General features: G+C 45.3%; 2 protein-coding genes across 4 annotated transcripts; one reads left to right on the top strand and one right to left on the bottom strand.

Annotated features, from left to right (window-relative positions):
- Positions 1–664: 664 nt before the first annotated feature.
- ZGPAT (zinc finger CCCH-type and G-patch domain containing) lies at positions 665–8297 on the bottom strand. Of its 2 annotated transcripts, none has more exons than XM_009821782.2 (7): positions 7953–8297; positions 7541–7910; positions 6646–6779; positions 5712–5870; positions 4516–4647; positions 3284–3701; positions 665–2816 (listed from the first exon to the last, which is right to left on the bottom strand). In XM_009821782.2, exons 1-7 carry the CDS (start codon positions 8176–8178, stop codon positions 2678–2680), a joined length of 1578 nt encoding a protein of 525 aa, XP_009820084.1. In that variant the 5' UTR covers positions 8179–8297; the 3' UTR covers positions 665–2677. The 2 variants fall into 2 exon arrangements, with proteins under 2 accessions (XP_009820084.1, XP_009820092.1); XM_009821790.2 differs by having other exon boundaries at positions 5724–5870.
- Positions 8298–8868: 571 nt separating this feature from the next.
- ARFRP1 (ADP ribosylation factor related protein 1) lies at positions 8869–20629 on the top strand. Of its 2 annotated transcripts, none has more exons than XM_059827255.1 (8): positions 8869–8900; positions 10227–10326; positions 10717–10804; positions 11272–11354; positions 11835–11916; positions 12411–12481; positions 18103–18203; positions 19759–20629. In XM_059827255.1, exons 2-8 carry the CDS (start codon positions 10234–10236, stop codon positions 19844–19846), a joined length of 606 nt encoding a protein of 201 aa, XP_059683238.1. In that variant the 5' UTR covers positions 8869–8900; positions 10227–10233; the 3' UTR covers positions 19847–20629. The 2 variants fall into 2 exon arrangements, with proteins under 2 accessions (XP_059683238.1, XP_059683239.1); XM_059827256.1 differs by having other exon boundaries at positions 19764–19803.
- Positions 20630–25225: the final 4596 nt, after the last annotated feature.

Here is a 25225-nt window from a genome sequence, read left to right as displayed (position 1 = left end):
CTCTGACAACGCTGCAATTCCTATATGAATCAAGGTTTTTTTTAAGTATTTTTCAACCCCTGGTTTAGTTGCAGATACCAAAGTTTGCCTGGTGAGAAAGCAAACACCACTTACTTTGCAGAAACTCAAAAGCGGGCGAGCGTGAAGAGTGGGAATCTGAACATGCTCCCTTCCTTGCCAGCCAACCTGGAGGATTTAGTTTCCTTTATCCCGTAGAGTTATTCCTAATTAGGGGTTCCCGAACATTTCGAACATCTTGATCTGAGCTCTCCCGCTCCTCTTGAGCTTCTTCTAGAGCAGACAGCTCTGAGCAGATACCATGCAGCACGCACCACAGCTCGCTTCCTGGCCTGCAGAGGTGGTTGCTTCACCCAACGGTAGGCTGGGTTTCTCCCCGCCTTGGCTGCGAGCAGCGCTGCAGACGGGCTCTGCAGGCACCCGGCACACAAGAGCACCGTCTGCCGCGCTCCGCTTCCCACCGAGCTGGTTTTAGCGCCAGCTCTCTATCCGCAGGTGAATATAAGGAAAGAACGGGTCACCACACGTCATCATTACCTTGCAAATGAACGCCTTACAAGGACAGAGAGAAGAAATAAAACCCAACTTTATTCACCAGGGACGTGAACTATCTTGGGAGGGAGGCAGCAGCCATTCGAATCGGAGTCTGACAAGTAAGGCTGTGGAAAGCCCAAGGAAGGGTGAAAATACGACTTAGCTGAGACACAGGGCTAATACACCCAGTTCTTAAAGAGAGGATGGTGTTAAATACTGTCAGAGCACAAAACTAACCCAAGATATTTCTCTGCCCAGCTCAGCTCACCAGTCATGGGCCACTTCAGCGAGCACCCATGCTAAGCTGGGCACATTAATCCTTGTCACCACTCAACACTCGAGTGTGGGAAACAAACAGTCATTTATGAGGGAAGGGCACTGAGCAACCATTGTTAAACCCTTGAGTTAAGCCCAGTGCGTGGAGAGAACAGATTCAGAACAATGAAGATAGTACGGCCAATTTAGTTAGAAACCGAGGGATGCTGAAGCGCCCAAGGCAGCCCGCACCACCTTTCACGGCTACACGGTGCCCATCATAGCAGGATCCGAGTGCTTTCCAAGAGGAGAGAGTTACTCTAGCAAGTTTTCTGAAGACGTTCATCTCGTTTATTTTGCTGTCGCTCTATGTTTTCTGAGGTGTGTCTGCAGCAATGTTAAATCCCACATGACTTGAGCAACTCTGATTATATCTCCTTCAGCCTTAGATTTTCTGGTTAGTTTTGCAGCCTGACCCTACAAGTAGGTGCAGCCCTGCCCAGGCTTACAGCTTTGTAAGTTTCTTAGGAATAGATAAAAAAAGGGGGTAATAAAGGAGCAAAACTTTTCATTAGAAAAATGACTCACAGAATAAAAGGAAATCGATTTCTTATATTAAGAAAAAAATGTGTCCTTAAGATACTGGCGTGAAATTGCAAACAATTTTTTTTTTTAAAAGCAATTACAATGCACAAGTCCCACCAGAAACAGAGTCTGATGAAACCACCATCTCCTCTGGGGCAAGGACTGGCTGCCGCCAACGCTGAATATAACCTAGGGGAGAAGACATCCTTCCTGCCCAAAGACTCTCCACGCTGCAGGGAAGGGCACTTCGCTTGCTTGGCCTGCTTCCAGCACAGCCTGAAGCTCTCCCACAGACAGGGCTGCATGCTGGGCACATACAGACCTCCTGATCTTTGTGCTCATCTGGAGCCCAGTCCGACCTGGATCTGGGTCCTGAGGTTTTTTTAATAAAAGGACCTGTGTTCAGCGAGCCACCTAGGTCAGAAAAACTCAAGTAACGATGGCATAAATCATAATGTTCCCTGTGGAGGTGTTCCTAGCTAGGAGGTTTGAGAATCCGTTACTCTGCTGTCTTATTCCCCCAGCTTTGGCACTCTACTTGTGGAACCACACAGCTTCCCATGCCAAGTCAATGAGTTAGGCTATAGCATGTCCTAGGGATACTCTTACAGTCAAACTGATGAAATCTGATGCTTGAGGCCACTAGTACCCACCTCCAAGCTGCCAGTTTTCTGTCTGTTCATTACACTAGGGCTACAAGGAACTGCTCCCCAAAAAATTGAGTTCTCAGATAAATCCCATAGTAAAAATCAGAAGGTAGAGAGCAGCTGAAGCAATTTGCCTTTGTTGTTTTCACCCAGCACAAGCCTTTTCTGCTTCGCCGGAATGTGCTCGGGACCCTGCCTCCACTTGTGTTTGTCAGTTGGCTGCAAACACAAGCCACAGTTGATGGCAGGATGTGGGGCTTTCAAAGCCCCTCCTCAGCTGGTTCGTAGCCAGCAACACTATCACCCGCGTAGCTACAGATTCTGGATGGAGGTGCTACCGCAGTGATAACAGAGGAAAGAAGTGTGCAAGACAGCAGAGAATCGTATTTCTTATAGCTAGTCCTTACACAAGGCTCAGGCTTACTGAATGCTTTCAGGGCTGGACGGATGTGTACTCCTGCCCCTCCCAGCAGAGCTCAGAAGCATCTCGTTTTAGAAACTGCTGCTTTTCAGCCCAGTTTTCAGGCTGGGCAGCCTGAGGCCCAGAGGAGCAGGATGGCTCGCCCAGGCTCTGAGGCCACGAGCACCAGGGCTGGCTAGAAGGACAATCAACTGCAGTCAAACGTCTTTCTCAGAGACTAGAACTCAGTCATCTTCTTATGCGTGTCTGCTTTCTTCTGCTCCCGCTGCAGACTGGCTTCCTGGGCCTGCAGCTGCCCCAGCTGTTTGTGCGCGTTAGCCAGCTTCTCCTCCAGCTGAGCTGTAGCAACGCTGTGCCTGAAAGCAAAAAGCATTAAGGCAATGTCATCCCGTATGATAAGATCAAAGGCTTGTCACCATCCCAGAAGCGCCTGCCCTTTCCTGCGCGATTAGCGCAAGTGATCTGCTGAAAGCCAGGAAGAACCTGACACTCCGCACGATCTGGGCTAGAAAATGCCCTCCTGTGATGCTCAACAGCAAGGCTGCAGAGATGGGCATGAGAAGGAAAGGACTCCAGCACCTCTCCTCAGAGAGCTCCTCTCTTTGCCACAGCCTGAATTCCAGCCAAAAGGACCCCAGACACATCTGCCAGTGTCCAAGCTGGTCTGAAGCACACGCTAAAGTCTCTCTCCTCTACTTCCCCTTAGGTCTTACCCAGATATGTTTCACTTGTTCCTCCTATACCTCACTTCAAGCCCACCCCTTCCCATGTGCACCAAGAATTCTCCATTCATCCTGCAGTCCCAAAGAGAATGTTTTCCTACCGTCCAATGTTGCGTGCCAGGGCCTGCTGGATTCCTTTGATATCCTTCTGCGTTTGTTCAATCTTCTCCATTGTCTGGAAGAGGCGGACACTCAGGGCTTTCTTTGTGCTCTTGCTAGCATGGTAGATCTCCTTGCTGTTCCTCTCCGGCAGTGCCATCCCTCCAGCCTTATCCCCAATGCTCTTCCCTCGCAGTTTCTCATTCAAAAAGTCAAACACATTGCGGGGAGGCTTACGGCTGCCCGCAGGGGATTGTCCAGAGCTGTTTCCCTTTGCTCGGCATTTCCTCGATTTGCCTGGGTCCAGCTTCCCCTGTTTCTTCTTCTGAAGCACCTCAGCACACTGGTCAAGGGACTTCCCTCGAGGAAGTACCACAGCCTGCACTGGCTCCACTCGGCCCTCAGAATTCTTCCCTAACCCTGAGGAGAGACACCAAGCAATTACTGCAAGCGAGGACATCCCCTCTCGAGTCACCTCCCACCACAAGCTCATGCTGACAGTCACAAGCTTAGAACAAGCAAACAGGCTTTTGAGGTACAAAAAGCCATGACTACCATCAAAGTCAAGGGAAGCAGCAAAGGCCATAGCACGGCAGATGCTACGCCAGGAGCCTTCTACAGCAGAAGATACGTGATAAAAAGCCCGAGGCCATCCAGCCGGCCAGTTTCTGTGAAACTAGGTTCAGCCTCACATTCTCAGCTTCTCAAGCCAGGTTCTTCTTAAAACTGGTTTGGTTCCTCTGAGAGAACTAGAGACAAATGCAACTGGTAGCCTGGCCTCCTAAAGCCCCCAAGGCTCAAAACAATTTGGGTAGTGAGAAGCTAGTTCAGTAGGCTTTGAAGTCTGCGTCTAGAGCCAGGAGATGCTTTAATACAGACATCAGAAGCTTCATAGATCAGTTCCCTTCTACCTAAAGCCTTTGAACATCTCATACAACAGTTCTCACGGCTTTAATCATGAACTTGACCATGGTTCCAAATGCCTCCAATTTTTGCTATTACCATACAGGGGCTTGTGCACACATATGCCTGTACTTCGATTAAATAGCTACTCCTGCTAACACTTCCACACAGGTGTGATAGCTTGAGCCTTATCTAACAGGCCCTTCAGCAAAGAAAAGTTTCAGCTTCATCCAAAAATCCTGTTTTTCTTAACTAGATTTAGCATCCATCACGAGACTGAGGTGACGAGCAGTCAGGCCCTCACACCACCAGGACCGCCTTCTCCCCTTACCTTTTCCAAACTCGTATCCCATCTGAACAAGCAGTTTGGAGCCGATACCACGAGTGTGGGCTTCCCAGCCACCGAAGGAGGAACTGCACGCAGGAGCCCACTCCCCATTCTCTGGAACTCCCGAATCTATCACTGTGGCATGGAAGAGACGAATCAGTGAAACACAGAAACAAAGCTGCTACACAAAACCTTCATCTGGGGCACCCACACAACTCGAAACCCCCTCAAAAGGCAGTAAAATATACTCCCCTCACCCTAGAATCATTCAGCAGCTCCTTCAGCCTTACTTGGTTCCTATTGAGCTGTCACCTTCTATGAACACTGCATAGTGAGTTACTTAAATGAAAGCTCTCACTTGATTTAATGCACGTACCATCTCATAGTTCCAGGCAGAATCATCCAGAAGTTTTTATGCTTCCTCTCCTTCCTTCTAGGATGGTCACACAGACTGACGTATGCCACCAGAGCAAAATTTGGCACTGTGGCATGTAGTATTTATTCTGTGCCTCCAGCTCATGTCTCTGGTATGAGGCTCCTCTAGGCCACTACACTAATTTTGTGTTATTAGGATCCAATAATCTCTATTAGGCTAAATTAAAGAGCTCCAGGACACAACTTTGTCCCTGTGACGTTACTGCAGCAGTAGCACACGGACAGTGCTGTCTGTGTAATCTCAGAGAAGTCACTTGGGCTCTCTCTGTGTCAGCTTTCAATAGGAAAACAGGGCATGGCTGTTCCTGAGACCTCATTGAGGCACTGGAAGAGCCAAACACTCACAGTTACTGAGATCTCGCACTCCTGCGTCATGAAGTTACACAGAGCTCCCAGAGATTAGGAAGTCTCCTGATTCATTTCTTAGCTCAACTCAGCCAGCCACAAAAGAAACAGACTCAGAGCTTGTAACTGGGCTCTGAAATATCACACCCTCTACTTTCCTGTTTTTGGAATTCCCATGAAAACTGCCAACCTTCATTAGCCCAGTAATTTGCATAAACCAAAGATTTTCGTTTGCAGTTGTAACAAAATAGCTAATTGCCATTCTCTGTCTTTCAGCAACATGTAAAGAGACTAGCCACTCTTTCATCAGAGGTGAGACACTTACATTGAAAGGTCCAGGAGGGTAATTCAGTAGGTCCCAGAGAAAGGCAGACTGAAATCACAAGTCACTTTCGCTCACATCGTCCCCACTCTCTTACCTTTGGCATAACCAGAATCATCAACACTGTCTTCATCAGACTCGGCAGATGAGGCTCCATCTTCACTTCGTAGTGGCGGAATGACACTATCCCCTTCCACAACAGCTTCCTTGAGCAGCAGGGAATCAAACTTCACAGTGTAGTAACCACTGTCGATGTCTACAGAAGGAAAAGCAAGGAACAAGAGTTCAAGTCTCCGACACGCAACTGGCAGAGGACTTTCTAAAGCAGAGTTCACTCCAGTGGAACCACAAGGGAGAGGGAGAAGGTCCAAGGAACATATGTTTTAAAAAATTCTGTTTTTTCTTTGTGCTTTAGATGTACGTCTGGGAGGGAGAAGCACCCACTGCATTGAAAAGCTATTTCCATAATGCTTGTGTTGAAACTTAAAGGTTTATTTCTAAAAATGAAGAAAGATAGGCTGCTGAGAAATGGAATTAAAAAGAAGTTAGACTTGCTCCCCTCTGACCTAATAATAGTCAAAGAAAGATAGAGAGATTCAACGCTCTCCCTTCCCAGGACTTGGGGAAGCTTGTATCAGCAGCTGATGGGCAGGGCCAGCTCCCCTGGCTTTTGTTTAAACAAGAGCAGATTATTGCAATTCTAACCTAATATGCATGCAAATTCCTGCAATACCTGCCTCTTCCCTTTTGGTGCAGTCTTCAATGACCACGTAGTCATTTCCTTTCCACACTCCTGCTCTTAAGTCTCCTTTTTGTCTAACACTCTCCTGTTTCCTAACGTAGTCCCTTCCCAAGCCTGACAAAATTCAGAATGTTTTCTCAGCTACGTCAAGATTTTCAGTTTTGGGCTACATAGTTAACATTTTTCTATCTTTAACCAAAATAGTCAAGTTTTATATTTGCTCAAGCTCAAGCATCAGCCTTCATCTTCCACACAGAATCCTGGCAAAGCGCACTCACACACGACTCACCAGTTATTTTTGCAGCGTACCATATTCCATCGCTGTGTTTGGCCAGGCAGGCTGAGCCCACCTCCAGCGCGCTCAGATTGGGCTCCTGAAACGGCTGAAGCTCTTCAATGGAGACTACCTGACCATGTGAAAACCTGCCAGGGAAGGCGGAAGAGGAATTATCTCTACCTCATTTGATCAGGCTTTAAATAAAAATTCCTTCTTTCCTTAAAGGAAATGCAAACAAGTTGTCAGCGGTGACGAATCTTCACCAGTAGTTGTGGAAGTTTTATCTTGCATTATTTCAATTGCACAAGTTATTCATGTTTCATCTTAAATATATTATTTAGGCCATGTAACAAAGAACACATCCCACCCCAGAGAATTACGCTTTCCTTGCTAATGACACATCCAGCATAAAAGCTCACAGAACCTTTGAGATAAACAGGACCACACAGACACGCAGGTCTCTAGTCCAACCTCCTGCTGAAAGCACAACCAGCTTCAAAGACTGATCAGGCTGCTCAAGGCCTTCTCTAGCTGAGTTCTGAAGATCTCCAAAGATGGAGACTCTACAAACTCTCTGTGCAACTGGAATGTATGCACTATCGACAGACAAGCTTTGGTGTTTTACTTTAAGATACTTAATCAGTTATTAATTTAGCCACTTGACTGATTACATAGAACCTCTGCAACTTTCCCATGGGATTTTCCACTTCATCTCTGCATTAGCTAAAGAAAGCAGCCAAACTGATGCCACTGCTTACCATAACACATTTTAAAAACATAAAGGCAAAATTTCATTTGGTATAAAAGCCAAACATGGTACTTTCAGAGGCAGTTCAACCCTCTGAAGGACAAGACTGTGAACTACAGGAAGGACGTAAGCCCCCTCCCACTCCTTTTTCTTTTTTACCGACAGTTCTCTTTAAATCTGCATTTGTCATCCAAGAAGAACGGGCACGGCTTCAGAGACTTGTGAGTTGGATAGAGATAGAGCACTCTGACTCCAGCACTGCCGTCTTCCAGTTCCTCTGTCCCCACAATCATGGCATTATGGTACTCCAGGGTCCCCCAAGAACTGTAGTAGGGGGCTTTAACCTTCATCCCACTCAATTCCTCCTCCTCCTCTCTGTCAGACTCCTCCTCCTCTTCACTGTACTTTGATTCATTTTTGTCATCAGTTTCTCCATCTCTCTTTGATGATATCTCACTGTTATTAGCTGCAGGCTTCTCATCGGTTCCCAGCTCAGCAATGGCTTCCTTAAAAGCAGCATACTCCTCATCTTGGGCAGAACTGTCTGGGTTGGTGTCCTGCTCCAGGAGACCCACTGGGGAGGAGGATGCATTCGTATCTAAAGTAGCCAGAAGTTTGCTCTTTTTAACAGACGCCAGGCTGGATTCAGTCAGTTCTATCAACTGCTTTAAATCTTCCTGCAACTGAATCAAGTCCGACTGCTGCGATGGGTCCAGGCCTGCCCCTAAAGCCAGCTCCACTTGCTGCAGCTGGGCATTGTAGGTCTGAATTGCTGCTTCCAGACTCTCTTCATCCATTATCAGCAAAATAAGGCGTGTTTAACTGTGTCCTTTGCGGGAACTCAGAACATACTCAAAGAGTTTTCTTAAGATGAACAACTTTTTGGATAACAAGCCCTTGTCTGCAGAAGCTACCATCTACCCCGCCGTCCCGCTTCTTCCCTCGCAAGTGACCAGGAGATGCACCTGCAGCGAACAGGGGGCGAAAGGCGATGAGAGTCCGAGGAGAGGCCGGGCCCTGCCCTGCCCTCCCCCGCCACGGCGCCCGCCCGAGCCCAGCGGGCCCACGCACAGCGCCGCTCCCCCCGCAGCCGGGGCTCTCGCAGCGCGACCCCTCCGCCGCGGAGCCAGCAGCAACCCCCCGACCTGACCCTGCCTCGGCCTTCCCACCCACCCCTCAACTCCCCCTTCCCCTACTGTGCCGCCGCCATGACACCCCGCCAACTTCCGGCTTCCCAGCACGCCCACTTCCGGCTTCTCTAGCCAACGCCTTACGCCACTTCAGCAGCGAGCCGCCCCCTCTACTGCGCCTGCGCACTCGGGGAGCGGTGGTGGTGGTGGGTTTGTCTCCTGGCGCTAAGCATTCTGGGAGTTGTAGTCCACTCACCCACACCCCGCACCGCCCCCGCAGGGGCGCGAGAACTACGTTTCCCAGAGCGCCGCGCGAGGGATGGCGCCGGCGGCCGGTGCTGACGGGGAGCGGTGAGGCGCTGTGTGACGGGAGGTGTCTCCGGTACCTGGTGAGGGGCCGCGGGCTTCGGGCTCTGTCCTCCGCCTTCCGCGCTCGGGGGACGGCGAGGGCCGCGGCGGGGGCTGGCAGGGCGCGGCTGGGCTTGGGGCGGGCCTGTGAGGCGACGCCGGCCCGGCCCGGGACCTGGCCCCGGGCCGTGAGGGGGAGATTGCGGGGAGGGTCGGTTTCCCCCTTCTCCCCTGTCAGGCGGTGGCAGGAGAAGGAGCGGGGGGGATCTCCCGGATCCAGGGGGAGCGGGCCGGTAGCTGGGCACTCCTAGGATCACTTGCCGGCCGAAAGGGGAGCGGAGCCGGGTTTGGCCCCAGCCTGCGGCCTCGGTGCCTTCCCGGGGGACGGCGTGAGCTGCGCCTCTTGCACGGCTGGAGGTGGAGGGTCCCCACTCGCTCGGCGGGTACCTGCGGGGGGTGAAGTCCCTGCGCCCTGAGGTGCCCTGTCCTCATGCCGACTGTGCTCCAGCCTGAGAAATCCCTTCCTTCTGGTCTGGAACGCTTTCCTCCCCCCCGCCCCTTTCAGCAATGTTGTTTGACTTCAAAGCGAGTATTTATCTGCACACTTGCTCAAAGACAGTTGCTTCTCAAAGTCTTTGCCTTGAGGTTCCCTTTGTCTGTATTTAAACAGAAGAGTTGTTGCAATGTTCTGTGAGTCAGCTGTAGCACTTGGTACCAATACTTCCTGCATCTTAGCAAATCTTCTCTGCCTTGTTTGTGCAAATCCAACAAAACAAAAAAAAGTGTGGGCTTCTGCAGGCGTTAGTGTCGCTTTGTCTGATTCTTAGTCTTGTGCTTGTGGCTCGTTAACTTACCTATCTTGTCTTCGTGGCATTGTAAGATGGCAAAGTACTTGTACGGTGGATACTGTAACAGAAGGCTGATGCTGGATAAGGCTTAAATTAAGATAAGCAGAGGGTTTTATGCGCCTTTAAGATACGCTGTGCTCAGTTGGCTTAATTTTCTGTGGGTCTTACATGTACCGCAAAAGACGTTCAAACTCTTTATCTCTCCTTTAAGCCCCAAAGCAGACAGGGTAGTTTTCAAATGAGGGTTGGGGTTTGCCGTGCATGGTGGGCACTGCGTGCAGAAACAGAGGTTAAGCCCTTTGAAAGATAATCCCTCACTTGTATGCATTTGAAAATTTGATCTTGAGCTATTTGCATCATCTCTCGTAGATCCATGATTTGTCCTGGGATTGCCTAAATATGAGAGTTACTGATAAAAGAATAACATCATTTATTTATTTGGTGTTAGGAAAAACTTGCATTGTGGAATGAGAGACTTTTGGAAATGACCTGTTCATTATTTCCTGGTACTTGTTGCAGGAGCAGGATGTATACTCTGCTGTCTGGACTCTATAAATACATGTTCCAGAGGGATGAGTACTGCATCTTGATCCTTGGTTTGGACAATGCTGGTAAAACCGTAAGTGCTGTTTATTACCAATTGCGTGGAGGGCACATGCAATTCTAAACAACCTCCAGAGATTAAACTTCCAACAGACAGGTCAATCTTTCTTCATCTGTGTTGTGAGTTATTTTAGTGATGTCACACAAAAGAATCAACTTTTCCCTCTTACTTAAATTTAGCATAAGCTTTCAGGGATGTAGCTGAGGCTTTGGTAATCCCGTAATCACCTGTGATCCCATCTTTCCTTGCTAAAATAGGGAACAAGAAGAGTGGTTTGTTCCAAGGTTACGTAGGGCAGTACCTGTTGGAGCAGGATTCTGCAGAAATGAAAAGGCAGATTTGGGTTAGGATTACCCCAGCCAGTAAAATATTTGAGAGTAAATACTTTTTCTTGTTCCTTTTCAGACCTTCCTTGAACAAACTAAAACTCGATTTAACAAGAACTATAAAGGGATGAGTTTGTCCAAAATCACAACCACTGTAGGCTTAAACAGTAAGTAAATCTGTTTGGAATGTTTTCAGCTTTCCTGCACAATTAGACATCAGCTGGTTCTTGTTTGAAATATTTAAGAATTGACAAGGGCAAAATAGTTCCTGGAAGTAGAGATCGTATCTCCCATCTCCCCATGTCTTTTTGCAAGAGAATAAAATAGGCTTGCTTAGCTTATGAGGAAAAAACCCTGAAGTCTTAACAAACGAAGTGTCCCATTTCAGTGCTGTGCTCTGAGCTTAAGCTAAATTTCACTGGAGTTCATTCGCTGACCTGATTCTCATATTATTTGCACTGATACGACGCTATCTGATATTAGCGGTCACTCTTGGTGAAGGTATTGCTGAAAGTAGCCACTGCATGTGATTTGTTCCTCTAGAAGACTGTTCTATCCCAGATTTCTTAGTGGGGTGTGCAGGTGTTGATGCTTTTTCAGTTTTCATTGGGTTGTTTTTCTTCCTTCCCTCTAGTTGGTACTATTGATGTTGGCAAAACTCGACTAATGTTCTGGGATCTTGGTGGACAGGAGGAGCTACAGTCTCTTTGGGACAAGGTTGGAGATGTATTTTTTTCTTTTATAAATGTTTTTGTCTCTTTTAGAATTGAAGCAGTATGATCATTTAGTAATCCTACAGGCTTATTGGTAACCCTAGTATTTAGCATCAACACTTTTGCAGAGATTCAACTATATCTGTGCAAGATTAGCAAAGATAATGCTTAATATTTGCATTATTGTTTACAGACAGCAGTTACCAACACATATCTGAGGGTTGTGCCAGTAGAGAGAAGCTTTTTGGGGGGACAGATAAGCTTTTTCACCTGTTGTATTCCGTAGGCCTGCAAACAGAACAGGCAATGCATTCTGTGTGCCACCATTCTTCTCTCCATAAACATACTATGGAAACAGCTGTCTCTAACTGGTTGATCTCTTCCACATGTATCAAAATTTTACCAAATTTAAAAAAAATAAATCAGGAAAAGGAAGAAATGGTCCTAGCAGATAGATACACTAATATTTGTGTTTTTCTTTCAGTATTATGCTGAATCTCATGGAGTCATCTACGTTATTGACTCCACTGATGAGGAGAGGCTCTCAGAATCTAAAAGAGCTTTCGGTGAGTACATTGTGTTTTACCTGTACTGTGATTTCATGATGTGTTGTGGCACAGTTCTCTCATTACGATCATGTCTGTTCCTGTGTCCTTGAAGTAAGCTGTGTGGCCTGTTGTTGACACATCTGTAGTGCTTTTGCACTTTTTTGTTGAAGTCCGTCTTGCCTGTAACACAGGACTTGCTTTTGTGGCCTATGATGGCCTTGAATCTCTTTTTGTGCTTATGCTAATGATTTTGGAATTTTTATTCCTTATTCTACATTTATCACCTCGTTAATTCTCAGTAACATGCTTGTTGATCAAAATTAAGTTTGGAGTTTGATCTGGAAAAAATTTCTGTGAAGAAAATAGACCTGAAAAGTTGTATCAATTGCAACTGTAATGCAAGAAGGGGCCTCTTGCTTCCTCCCTATGTCCAGATAGCCTGTGTCAGGCATTTGCACAACTTTATCTTCCAGAACTGGCTAAACCTCTGGTTTTGTTTCTGTGCTTTATAGAGAAGATGATTACCAGCGAAGCTCTGGAAGGGGTTCCCATTCTGGTGTTAGCTAACAAGCAGGACGTAGAGGTAAGATTATTGCAGATTTACTTCTTAAGTGAGCAAATAAGCTTTGGAAAGGTGAGCTCTGCATTCATGTTAAATTTGTTTCACATTCTTGGACTCATCCTATGGTTCTTTCTCACTGCTGGAAATAATTTTTTTGAATTTAGTTTTATTTTTTTCCTTTCTCTGCCAACCTTTTTCCCCGTGGCATAAGTGAGCTTACTACAGGCACGTCCATCTCAGCTGTTTGGAACTTCTGTGTAAACAGAACAGACTACGTAGCTATGGTGGGTCTTTCTTGTATTGTGACTTGGTATCTTGATACTGTTTTTTCCTGTTTATTCAGAAAAAAAAAATGTTTAATGCGCTTTGTTTATGCTGCTCTACTATTACCTAGGAATAGCACAACAAATGTATGTGAAGCAATATCATCCTTTTCCCACAACCAGATGAGATCTGTTCAATGAAACACTCTGTTTGTCCTAGAGCATTCCATCAATGACAGCAGTGAATGGCAAGGAATGCTTTTTCTTGATAGTATAATTTGAATTCTTTCCAGCATATCCAGAACTGCAAAACTCTTGTTTTGTATTTGACAAGTGAGTGGGCACTACAGTGTGACTGTTTAGGTGACGCATCCTAGGCAGTCCTCATCTCCCCTGGCATGGAAAAGAGGGAAGAGAATGCCTAAAGTGGTCATGGTATTTTCCATGTTTCCTCCTCCTTTCCACGCATTGTACCTGGAATTCCAGTACTGCATTTTGAGTCATTAATCTCTAGGTGGAGCCAGAGACTTTCTGCAGAATTTGGAGTACCAGCCCTGGCAGCTGTGATCAGTCTCTGTTTCAAAGTATGCAAATGCTTCCCAGCTTCTTCCCCTGGACTTTACACCTATCTCAGTGAGTGTACTTGTGGGGAATACTTGAGACTTACATAGAAATCACTTTGGCTTTAAAGGAGGATTTGGTTAAGCTTCAAGTGCACAACACAACAGCTTTTTTTGGATGATTGTAAGATTATCTAGTTATAGAAATGAAAGAAATGTAGTTCCACTTAAAAGGCAGCGTGAGATTGAGACAGGATTCCTGATTTATGGTCCTGACTTTGCTGTGGTCTCTGGTGTGTGGGGAAATTGACTGTCTTTTCTGTGTGGAAACCAGAATGTTAACTCTCATATTTCCAGGCAACACTACAGCTTTACAGCAGGGAGCAGTCTGCACTCTTGCCTTTAGCTGTTGAGCACTAAGCTATATGCAGTGACCTGGAAAGCTGTTCCAATTTTCCTTTTGGCTGTATATGCATATTTTGTTATGGGCATACTGCAAAAGCCAGCTCTTCTGGCATCCTAGCCAGGCTAAAGAAAAAAGATTGAACAAGTGGACTTCTTTATACGACTAGAAAGAGGTATTTGGAACAGACTCTCTAGATAAAAACTGTGAATGACTCCTTGCCCCTTCTGGAGGGTCCAAGGCCAGCCCACAGATTCAGTGCCTGTATGCAGTCATAGAACTGAGATTAGCAAAACCGTACTGACTGGAGGTATGCCTATTTTTAAGAAACACCTAAATTGTATATTTAGAGGTCTATTCCGAGAGTGTGATCTTGGATATGGACATAGAGCAGAGAGACATCAGTGCTATTAATAAAATATTGAAGAGACTATAGCTTATTTTTCAGTAATTATTCAGGCTTCCTTAAGCAAGGTTTCGAAAACTGGGAGGCCTGTTTCTCTTCCACTGATCTAGCAGAATTGAAGATGTCTGGAAGAAAATTGAATGTTACAGGATTATCACTGGCAGAGATTTTTCTGCTCTGGATCCCCAGACATAAAGTTGTAATGGGGAATTCTCACCAGCATCCCTCTGTCGTTAACGTGGATCATGATACGGGGGGCTAAGTGGTATCTTAACCTGGCTGGTATTTGCAGGTGAAGGATCATTCACGATGATTACATCTTTAAAGTCCAGCAGAAGACTTGTTGTGAAATATATCAGAAGTAGCACGTCTGACACAGATAATTTTTTCAAGTTTACATTCCTCACAGTAAGCTAACAAAAGTTCTGACTCAATGCCTGAAATGCCTGAAATTTCATGAAGTGTAAGATTTTTTTTTTGGCCCCGATGCTAAGTTCCTTGTAGAAAAGAATTCCGCTGTTAATAGACACCACTACCCCAGAGTAAATTGCATCCGCTCAGCACTGCACCACTCAGTGGTGTTTGGCCGTATCAGGAGATGAAATACAGTCACAGTTTGCAAAATACCAATTCTAATATCATGACAATACTGTATATTAATTCTTTTGTACCAGGAGAATGCTGTGTGTTTAGCAGGGGCTTCAAAACTGGTTCATTTTGTAATTAATTAAAAGACTGGGTCAAATGTGTGTTGTGGGAGGGAGTTTGTTTTGTTTTGTTTTTTAAGGGAACTATTGCTTTGTAGGGGAGTTGAACGTCTAATATATAATAATTCAGGTGGACTCCCTTCCAAGTCAGCATGCCACTTTTGAAAATATTAGGCAGTTTTGCTTACCTACTGCTTACTGCAGAAAAAGCTGCAAAATAAGAATTTATATTTGCCGTTTTGATGTGAATGCAGCTGTTTAAAGGTTTATGAAAACTATGTATTTCTGAGCTGTACAATGAACTGTTAAAACTTGAGGATAGAATGGCTCATTTTGCAACCCTATTAAAAATACTGGAAAAACTGAGCTGAAAAAATAGCATATGAAAATAATTGGGTGTCTTTGCGAGGAAGTTTTGCCTTCCTAATCTTAAGATAAATTTTGGAAATTGAATTTGAAATCTCCAGAATGTTGGAAAGCTTCCTCGTGTCTTTGGAAAATGAGGAGTCATGGTGAGTACCAGTGTATATTTGAAGACTCAATAGTGTTACCTATTTTCCACACAGTTGTTAGAAAATAGGCCTTCTGTATGATGGCCATTCTAGTTTCCAACTTAAGAAATACCACAGCTTCCCTGTAAAATTAGTTTTAATTTAAATAAGCTTGTTTTAATTTAAGCAAGCTTAAGTTTTAATTTAAAATAAGCTTATAAAAAAAGATAGTACAGAACATAGGTCAGGTTGGTTAGACTTTTTAATAAATAGTTTTACTTAGGCTATCCACCTTTCTGTTGTCCCTATTTTAGTTCCATTCTGCTGATCAGTTACTCTTGAGATGGCTGAAGAGTCTATACTTCAGGTTTTATCCTGATATGAGGCCAAGCAGCAGCATTGCCTGTCTTGGAGTGGATTTGCCAAATGGATAAAGACTCTACGATGTAACCTTTTTTGCCTAAAACAGCCACTCATGCTTTTTTGCAGGTGACTCCAGAAACAGAGCCTTGCTGCTTGATGTATTTCTAGGTGAACCATTCCTGAATCTTATTTTGGGTAATGCTGTTCTGAACCCTTCATAAAAGGAATTTGGTTGTACAGGCAGGTCAGTCCTGGCTAGGCTATGTGTATTGGGTTTGCGTGGCAAGGGTATGGTAGCAGGGGGGCTACAGGGGTGGCTTCTGTGAGAAGCTGCCAGAAGCTTCCCCTGTGTCCGATAGAGCCAATGCCAGCCGGCTCCAAGACGGACCTGCCACTGGCCAAGGCCAAGCCCATCAGTGACGGTGGCAACGCCTCTCGGATAACGTATTTAAGAAAGGGGAAAAACAACTGTGCAACAGCAGTCGGAGAGAGGAGTGAGAATATGTGAGAGAAACAACTCTGCAGACACCAAGGTCAGTGAAGAAGGAGGGGGAGGAGGTGCTCCAGGCGCCAGAGCAGAGATTCCCCTGCAGCCCGTGGTGAAGACCAAGGTGAGGCAGGCTGTGCCCCTGCCCCCGTGGGGGTCCACGGTGGAGCAGATACCCACCTGCAGCCCATGCAGGACCCCACGCCAGAGCAGGGAGATGCCCGAAGAAGGCTGTGACCCTGTGGGAAGCCCACGCTGGAGCAGGCTCCTGGCAGGACCTGTGGAGAGAGGAGCCCATTCTGGAGCAAGTTTGCTGGCAGGACCTGTGACCCCGCAGGGACCCACGCTGGAGCAGTCTGTTCCTGAAGGACTGCACCCTGTGGAAAGGACCCACGCTGGAGCAGTTTGTGAAGAACTGTCTCCCGTGGGAGGGACCCCATGCTGGAGCAGGGGAAGAGTGTGAGAAGGAAGGAACGGCAGAAATGTGTGATGAACTGAGCACAACCCCCATTCCCTGTCCCCCTGTGCTGCTCGGGAGGAGGAGGTGGAGAAAATTGGGAGTGAAGTTAAGCCTGGGAAGAAAGGAGGGGTGGGGGGAAGGTGTTTTTAAGATTTGGTTTTATTTCTCATTATCCTACTCTGATTTTGATTGGTAACAAATTAAACTCATTTCCCCAAGTCGAGTCTGTTTTGCCCGTGATGGTAATGGGGAGTGAGCTCCCTGTCCTCATCTCGACCCATGAGCCTTTCGTTATATTGTCTCTCCCCTGTCCAGCTGAGGAAGAGTGATAGAGCGGCTTTGGTGGGCACCTGGGGTCCAGCAAGGGTCAACCCACTACACTATGCCTTAAAGAGCCTTCATGAAAAGATGGTTTACAGGGCGTTCTTTTGGGGAAGTTGAGATAGAAATATGATACGTCAGGTTGTGTGAGTTTCCTCTGAAATGTATGGTAGATAACATCACTCCAGAAAGGTCATCTGTGGATTTTATTATTGTAATGGTACGCTGTTTATGTGATCACAAATCCAGCTTCCCTAGTTTGCTCTTGGCTTATGTGGTTTCAGTTGAGAAACAAAACACATCTGTAAACAAATATTTTGCAATGTAGATAGGGAGATGGAAAAGAGGGGAACTTGGAAGCCGCAGCTGACATTTTCTGCTGAGCATGAGAAGCTCAGATGCTCCTGGTTGAAGTGATGGGTAATCTGCCTCATCCTCTGCTGTAAGACAGGATTTCGAGTTCATGGCTTCCCCTTGAACACTGAAACAAGGCTTCTCTGAATTGATAGTTCAGTGGTGCTACCCCCTCTACTGGGTTACTGTACATCATTCCAAAGGGAAAAAGACGTTCCTCAAAACAGGTGCAGTGTTGTGATGCAGTGACGTACTACTATAAACAATGTAAATGGTGCAAAGTCATCTCCGAAGCAAAACTCCTGGAGAGCAATGGATGAACAGCTTTGTGAAAGTTAGAGCGGGCCACGATTATACCAGAGGGTCAGAAAGGGAAGTGATCGTAATGGATTAAGCTGGCTACAGCAATTGTAAGCTGCACTGGGAAAAGTGGACTTCTCAAAGGCCTCAAAGATGGACAAGGAGAAGGAGGTGGATTCTCTGTGCCGCTGGATATGCGCAGGTGTAGTGGTCTGCTGGCAGTTTTTGGGAAGTCCGTTGCCTGATTGCTTTGCACAGGCTTGTGCAAGTAGAAATAAAGGACAGCATGACTATGGTCTGCACTGTTATTGGACTGTACATTCTCTTTGGTGAAAAAAAGAATATGTTCATTTTTTTTGGAATGTAAAGAAGTGAATTTGCTGTGTTAGTGGGTGAGGGGGTTTAACCTAACAGCATTGTGCCATCCTGACTGAAGCAGAACTGTGCGTGTGGTAGGATTCATTCTGGAAGAAGGTCACCATCTCTCGTAGCATAGAAAGCAAGCTTTTCTCTGGTTTCCCTTGCAGACTTGTCTCTCAATACCTGACATCAAGACAGCATTTAGTGACTGCATTAACAAAATTGGGAAGAGAGACTGCCTGACACAAGCCTGCTCTGCTCTCACTGGGTAAGTATGAGAATGGATGGTGTTTTGGTTAACTGAACTGCTGCAGGGTGTCACACGAGCAGAGCAGAACTATAGGATTTAATAACCCCTGAAAGGGAGCTGCGCTTCCTTCCTGGTGTGACTGATACTTGTTTGTGAACCTTGGACTTGCACCAGGTCAGTAACTTCATCTGTAAATCCCACTTACGAAACATGATGAAAATGTACTACTGGCTGGGAGCAACGGGACTTGGAGGCATATGGAGCTGTTGATTCTTGTCCTTTATCATCCCTTCTGCGTACACAATAATCTTTGCAGTCGTTGGCTTGCTGCAGCTCCTGGCTTTTATGTAAGAAGTCAGTTGAAAATTCAGCTGTTTATGACACTGCCAGAGAAATGAGTGGTGTTCCATTGCTGGCGGAGTAATTATGCTCTTGCTTTCGTATTTTTTGGTGTGCAGATGAGCTTTGTTATGTAGATAATATAATAATCTCCAAGGGCGTTCTTACACTGGAGACGCCTGGTGTTTAAGATATAATAACTAGAACAGGCCAAAATTTGAGAGACTGTGAGTCGTCTTCAGGCCTACACAGCTGCATGCCATGACCTTGACCAACCCACTAGATTCTTGATATCTTGGCATTGCTATTGCACACTGAGTCTTGCGGTACTTTGGTTACGCTTTCAGTTCTTTGAGTGAAAAGTGCTATTTGGCATAAGTCAAAAGTACCGTTCCAGATGGCTAGAAATACTCCTGTCTGAATTACTGCCTGATCTGAATCCAGAGCTTTGAGATGTCTTCTTTTTTTTAATCTAGCAAAAAAGCTGTATTATTATACAAGCTACTGCAAAGGATAAGAAAAGCTTCTTAAACCATGAGAAAAATCTCTGTTGTCTGCATTGCTAAGAATCAAATCCCATTAAGCAGATGAATGACCACAAAAACAGTGGTTAAGCACTGACTGGAAGAGAAGTATTAGATAATTTATGAAATGCAAACTTTTCAATTGTTGTGGGTCTTGTACAAACACTTCTAGTTTTGATCTGTGTGGAATTCCCTTTCAAAATTTCAGTTTGAGTTTGCCCTTAAAAAATAAATCGTGGAAGTCCTGGCTGGGAAGCTGTGCAGACCAGTGAGTTGGGGACTTGCTTAGCAGCCCCAGCACAGATGATTACAGAAAGTTGGAGCCAGGATTGGAAGATCTGATACATAAAGCTAGCCTGAGGCTTGTAGTACAATAACCTCAAACCACCTGACTGTCAAGTGGTTTGATGCTTGTTCATCCCAAGGTTTCCACAGAGTTGATGACTAACTAAGTTGGATGTAGACTTGTATAGACACCAGAAAAATAAAGGATGGAGTTTATGTATCGAGTTAAAAGAAATCAGATCCCCGTTGTTTGCGCGTATGAGAAACTAACATAGTAATGCCAGTAAGTAACTGCAGGGCAGAACCCCTCACTCCCTCTTGTAAGGGCTCAGTTAGGGACTGCATGAGCCATGGTTTTGTTCTTGGTTGTTTGTTGTTGTTATTTTTTTATTTTTAAGTCTTGTCTACTTACCTTATTTCCTTAGCAAAGGAGTGAACGAGGGAATTGAATGGATGGTGAAGTGCGTGGTGAGGAATATTCACCGGCCCCCAAGAAAGAAGGACATCACGTAAGAAATTCCAAGTCAGCCAAGGAACGGACAGTCTTTTTCCACACAGTTTTGTGTTCTCTCTAAAGAAGGTGGTCCACTGGATTCCTATTACACCTGATTCTTTCCTGCGTTTGGAGACAAACATTCTCTTTCTGTGTCTAAAAAACTTGAGCAAAGGATTCCAACTGGGTGGGGGTGGGAATCTCTTACATTAAGTATTAAGTCGTTGGCCTGAGAGCACAGACCGAGTGGCAATCTACACATTGTTGCAGATGGAAAGAACTTGAATTTCTACTGTATTTTCTTTGTGATTCTTGATTTGTTAGTCTAACAGGCTAGAGGCCAGTGACATGAAGGAACTTCTGAAGGAACTGTGTAGGTGAATATGAAAGGGGAGGGAGAGCCTGGGGAATGGCTGTCCCTTCTAACTGAGAAGATACCTTGCTGCTCCAGGCCCATGGTGGTGTTACTGGCCCTGTTATGCTGCTGTTATGTATAATGGGGAGAGACAGTGTTGATTATAACTCAATTTTCAGTCGACATGTTGATTCATAACTTTTACCTGTGGTAAATGCAGATATGGAAGCCAGCAACTGCACAACGGCACACTGTTTAAAATGGATATTCTTAATGGGATGTGAACTCCAGAAGCACTGCCTTGCTTTGACTGCCAATCTCTCTGTTGTGCGTTCTCTTTAATCATAAGAATAACTGGTATCTTCGGTAACTGGAATGAATTGAGGCCCTCTCTGTGATCTTTCTAGGCCGAAAGCTGAACCTCTAGGCGGGGAGAAATCAGTATGCAATAAAGCTTCCTACTTCTTTGAACTTCTCTTGCTGGAACAACTCATGTTTGGAAATAGTGATACTTAGCCTTCTAGTTTTTTGAAATGCCAGAAAGAGCAGAAAGGTCTCAAAATCACATAGTGCTCACTTCTTACGTAGCCTACCCAGCTAGTAATTCTGCTGACGTATCGCTAACATTTCTCCGAATATCTCTCTCTTTATATGTATTTTTACAGTGGTTTGGCAGTGGGTGTTGCTCTTTGCATGTTTTAGTTACTCCTGGCTCTGGTGACCGTTCTGTGCTGTTTGCTCACATAACTAAGGGGACATTATTCAAGCTCTATTTGAGCAAGTTAGACAGTAGTATTTGGTTAAAAATATGCTATTTGGCATCTGTCAAAGAACTATCTGCTAAATTTTCTGCATGCAACTCATTGCAGACTTTTTTTATGAGAGAACGTAATTCATTCCCTCACGTTTGGGTCAAAGCGTGAGGGCAGCTGGACTATGTCATTAAGCACATGAAGTCAATGGAAATAATTGCATACTGGAACGCAGAATCTTACTTCTCAGTAATGCTAGGATAGGATAAGGCTAGGCAAACTGTCAGGTAAGATACCAATCCCTTTCAGTTACTTGCTGTTGTTAGAACAGGTGGTATCGCAGAATCACAGAATCACAGAATCACTAAGGTTGGAAAAGACCTGTAAGATCATCAGGTCCAACCACCAACCCAACCCCACCATGCCCACTAAACCATGTCCTGCAGTGCCACGTCCACACGTTCCTTGAACACCTCCAGGGATGGTGACTCCACCACCTCCCTGGGCAGCCTCTGCCAGTGCTTCACCGCTCTCTCCATAAAGAAAATTTTCCTAATATCATTACACTGCGCATTCTGGTTTTGACACTAAAACAAGGTGTGCGGCTGTTTGTAAGCTGGTTCTCTTGAGAAAGCTTCCTCAGTTTGATGAAGATAAGAAAACTGATTAAGATACAAAACTGAGATTTCTAAGGAATATAGATAGGTATAACACAGTACCCGAGTTTGAATTTGAATGGTGCCAATGTCAACACCCTATCCCAGAAGAATTAAACTGCAGTAGATCTAACTCGGACACCAGAGGTTTCCTTAGGCTCCTTCAGACCTCATGACCCATCTCAGGTTTCTTACACACGCTGTGAATGTAGAGGATCCCTTGAAGATCACTCGCCTACTGTAAGAAGTGGCACTTTCTGTAGGTGCTGCATGTGGTGTAGGGCTGAGAGTTTCAGATGTACAAAAGTGTCAAGATACCCAGTGGCCATTGATTGTAAGGGAAATCTCTCTCACTTGGCCATCCCTGAAAGCCTGAGTGTTTTCAAGGTATCTTTGTGGTCCTGGCTCTTGTTTTGGTTGGAAGGGTTGGTGCTAACAATTAAACTGAAGATGTAAAACAGTGCCTGGTGGGCAAAAGTGCCTTGCTGAGAGCCAAAACACTTAAGTAACTTGAACTCTCTGTTTAATGGGACAATAGGGGTTTTCCAAGCTTTCCACATACTCTTCTCAGATGTCTTCCTCTCCCTATTCCCTAGGAAACCAGGGAGGAAAAATCAATTTTGGGCTCGAGGCCATAGCTTTTCACAAGGTTCGAGACACAAAGATTGCTTTGTGGCACATATCAGCAGGAGGTCTTAAATTAAAGCAAACATTTTGACTTCAGAATTCCAGGTCCTCAAGAGTGGGAGAGTCTTTCACACAGAAACATGCATTGGCTGCGATATGTAAGTATGAGTATGCTCTGATGCCCACAAAAAATCAGGGAGGATTTCTCTGAAACCGGCAGTGAAAAGTTCGATATCATTCAGAGTTAGCTTCTAGAGCAGTAACAGCAGTTACTTGATAGGGCACACAGATGCAGCTGCTTGGCTCCCAAAGTCAGTTTTAGGAAAGAGCTTCGCAGTCAGGTTTTTCCACCGTTACAGATAAAGTGCACCTACCTGATGCTGTCGAAAGATTTCCTGACTGCTGGGGAAGCCCAGCAGGTAAACAGGCAAGCCAAATGTTGAATTGCTTTGGTGTGTCCTCCATGCCGTAGCATGACTGCAATGAAGGAATTCAGCTTGATCAGCTGGCAGGTGCAAGATAAAGATCTTGCTGTGCAAGCACAACCTGGACCTGGATCTCGCTGATGGTGTTCCGTGTGCGCTTACTTTACGTGAAGCACAAAGACAATGGAGTGCTGTTAAGTCAGCTGGGGTTTTTGGTTGCATCTGCTCTGTGTGGTCATAAATGGGTACACAAGGACGCTGATGACGTCCTCCTTCAGTTGGTTTTATTGCAGCTTCAGTCTCCGTAAGCAGGTCTGTTCTGCTTATGATGCCTCAGCACAGACCAATGGAATAGGACCGAATTGACATGGAAAAGCATTCTGAAAAGGGATGGTAGTCAATGCATAAGCTCCACTAAAAAAAATCCCACTGGGGTAGTCTAAGATGATATGCTGGTAGCTGATAACTATTTTATATTTTGATCAGTAATTTAATCAATAATCATATTTCAGACTTGTGCTTTGTTTAAGTCCTTACAGAAAGCACAGACTTTTATTTAAAATGCTTTTGCATTGCAAGTGACCTCCCTGCAAGACCTCCAACCACCGCGAGGACGTTTCTGAGTAGTTCAAATGTAATAAGTTTTTCAGATTTTTGATACATTTGAGATGGACTTGTTCTGCCCATGCCTGTTTAAAGCACCTCTTCAGAGAAATAAATTGCTGTATCTTCCCAAGGCGAAACAGATTCATCATCCGTACTTAGTAATCACTTTTTCCTTTAGCATGCTTTACACTGAGATAAAGCTAAGTGTCTAATAATCATGGTAGTTATTCTATTTGCCTTATTTGAGCATTGGCAGAAGATTAACTTTCTCTCACCCATCTGGAATTTCCGTGCTATGCAAATATTTATTAGCTGTTAGCAGGGGGAGGCAAGAGCATTCCTTAAAAAAACACAAAACCCACTTCTAATGATTTTGAGTACTCTATGACACAGCGCTATCCACGCGGTGGCTATTTAATCTTTGTTTGGAACTGTGGAAAGATACAGAATAACTGTGTTACAGCACTTCTTGCTCGTCCTACCTAATCCCGTCCCATCCTAGTGCAAGGCAACAGTGACGTGTTAGCCTTGCTGCAGGGGCCTGATGGTCTGCTGCTCAGTGATGCTGATGTCAGATCTTATCCCACTCGCCGTGACCTCCCGTCCCACAGAACCAGGGGAAATGTTAGGACAAATCGACTCAGCTTTGTGCTAAGTCCAGCGTCTTATTTGAGGCTCTGGCCAGTACCATCTGTTTCAGAGCAAGGTGAAGAAGCAAGTAGAAGGCACGTATGGGGTATATGCTCCCGGCCATCCTTCCTACTCTCTGCTAAACCAAAATCAGCCTGTAATAGAGACATGGACTTAATATCCTTTCCAGTGCTGTAGGGTTGTTTTATTCCTAATCGAGCTATTTTTAGTCTCTTCTTCCTTATGATCCTACTTCTGTACTGCTGACACATCCTATAACATGGTTTGTACACCAACATGTCCAGCACATCCATCAGGTCATTTGAGGTAAAGCTCTGCCTTTACACATTACAGATAGCAATATCAAGCGAAAGGGCACTTTACTGCAAGTCTGGAAATTTGCTTCTCCTCAGTGATGATGTTTTAGCTGGGTATGAGACTGTTGGGTTAGTCATGATTTCCAGAAGTGTGTGCTCATGAATAACTAGCTATGAGGTGCCAGTGTCAGTTTGGAAAAAGTAAGGTTACAGCAGTCCTCAGCTGAAAACCTGGGCTAAAGTACTTGACCGTTTCTGAATTGATTTAGGCATTTAATTATTTTTTGAAACAGTATCCTGGGTCTTCTCTGCTGGCAAGTGGTACTAGTTCAAGGAGGGAGCTTCTAGAGGGATCTGCTAAGAAAGGTGGAGTGGTACTGGCACTGGTCTTGAGCGTTATCCCTTTAAATTAAAAAAAAAAGCTGATAAAGGTAGATGGTAACTGACTGGCAGCCGCAGACAACAGTGTCCACGCACAAAGGAAAGTGGGTTCTGCCTCTGCTTGCAGCTCTGCTTACCCTCCTCAGCTTTCACCAAAAGAAGCACTGCAGAATGAGGTTGCCTTCAGCCTTGGGACCATTTTCGGAGACTGAAAGTAATGACTCCCAAGTGTTTGTCTGTAGGTTTCCCAAAAGCAATTTGGACAATCAAGAAAAACAGACTGAATTGACCCTGTCATGGAGACAGGTTATAGACTGGATGCCCTCTCAAAAATCCCTTTTGGCACAGTTTTCTATTAAAATTTGGCTCGAATCTATCTCCAGGGAGATAAGAGGCAGTGGAGAGGTGGGAAGAGCCTTTGTCCCCCGCCGAGCTCTCGGCAGCACAAAGGACGCCAGAGAAACTAGAGCAGGTGCTTGCTCACACTGGAATTTTATACAAGTTGGAAATCCCACATGAAGCATTCCTGGTGTATGACACCCATTATTTTGTCTGCCGGACCTCAGGCATTTCCTGCAGCGTTGCCCTTTGGTTTTGTTTCTCGTGCTTTTGAAATCCCTTAAAGAGTTGTTTTTCGGCTCCTCTGGTGA

This window comes from Gavia stellata, chromosome 20 (assembly GCF_030936135.1).
Source record: "Gavia stellata isolate bGavSte3 chromosome 20, bGavSte3.hap2, whole genome shotgun sequence".
NCBI classification, from domain to species: Eukaryota; Metazoa; Chordata; class Aves; order Gaviiformes; family Gaviidae; genus Gavia; species Gavia stellata.
This window is presented reverse-complemented; position numbering and strand designations above follow the sequence as displayed.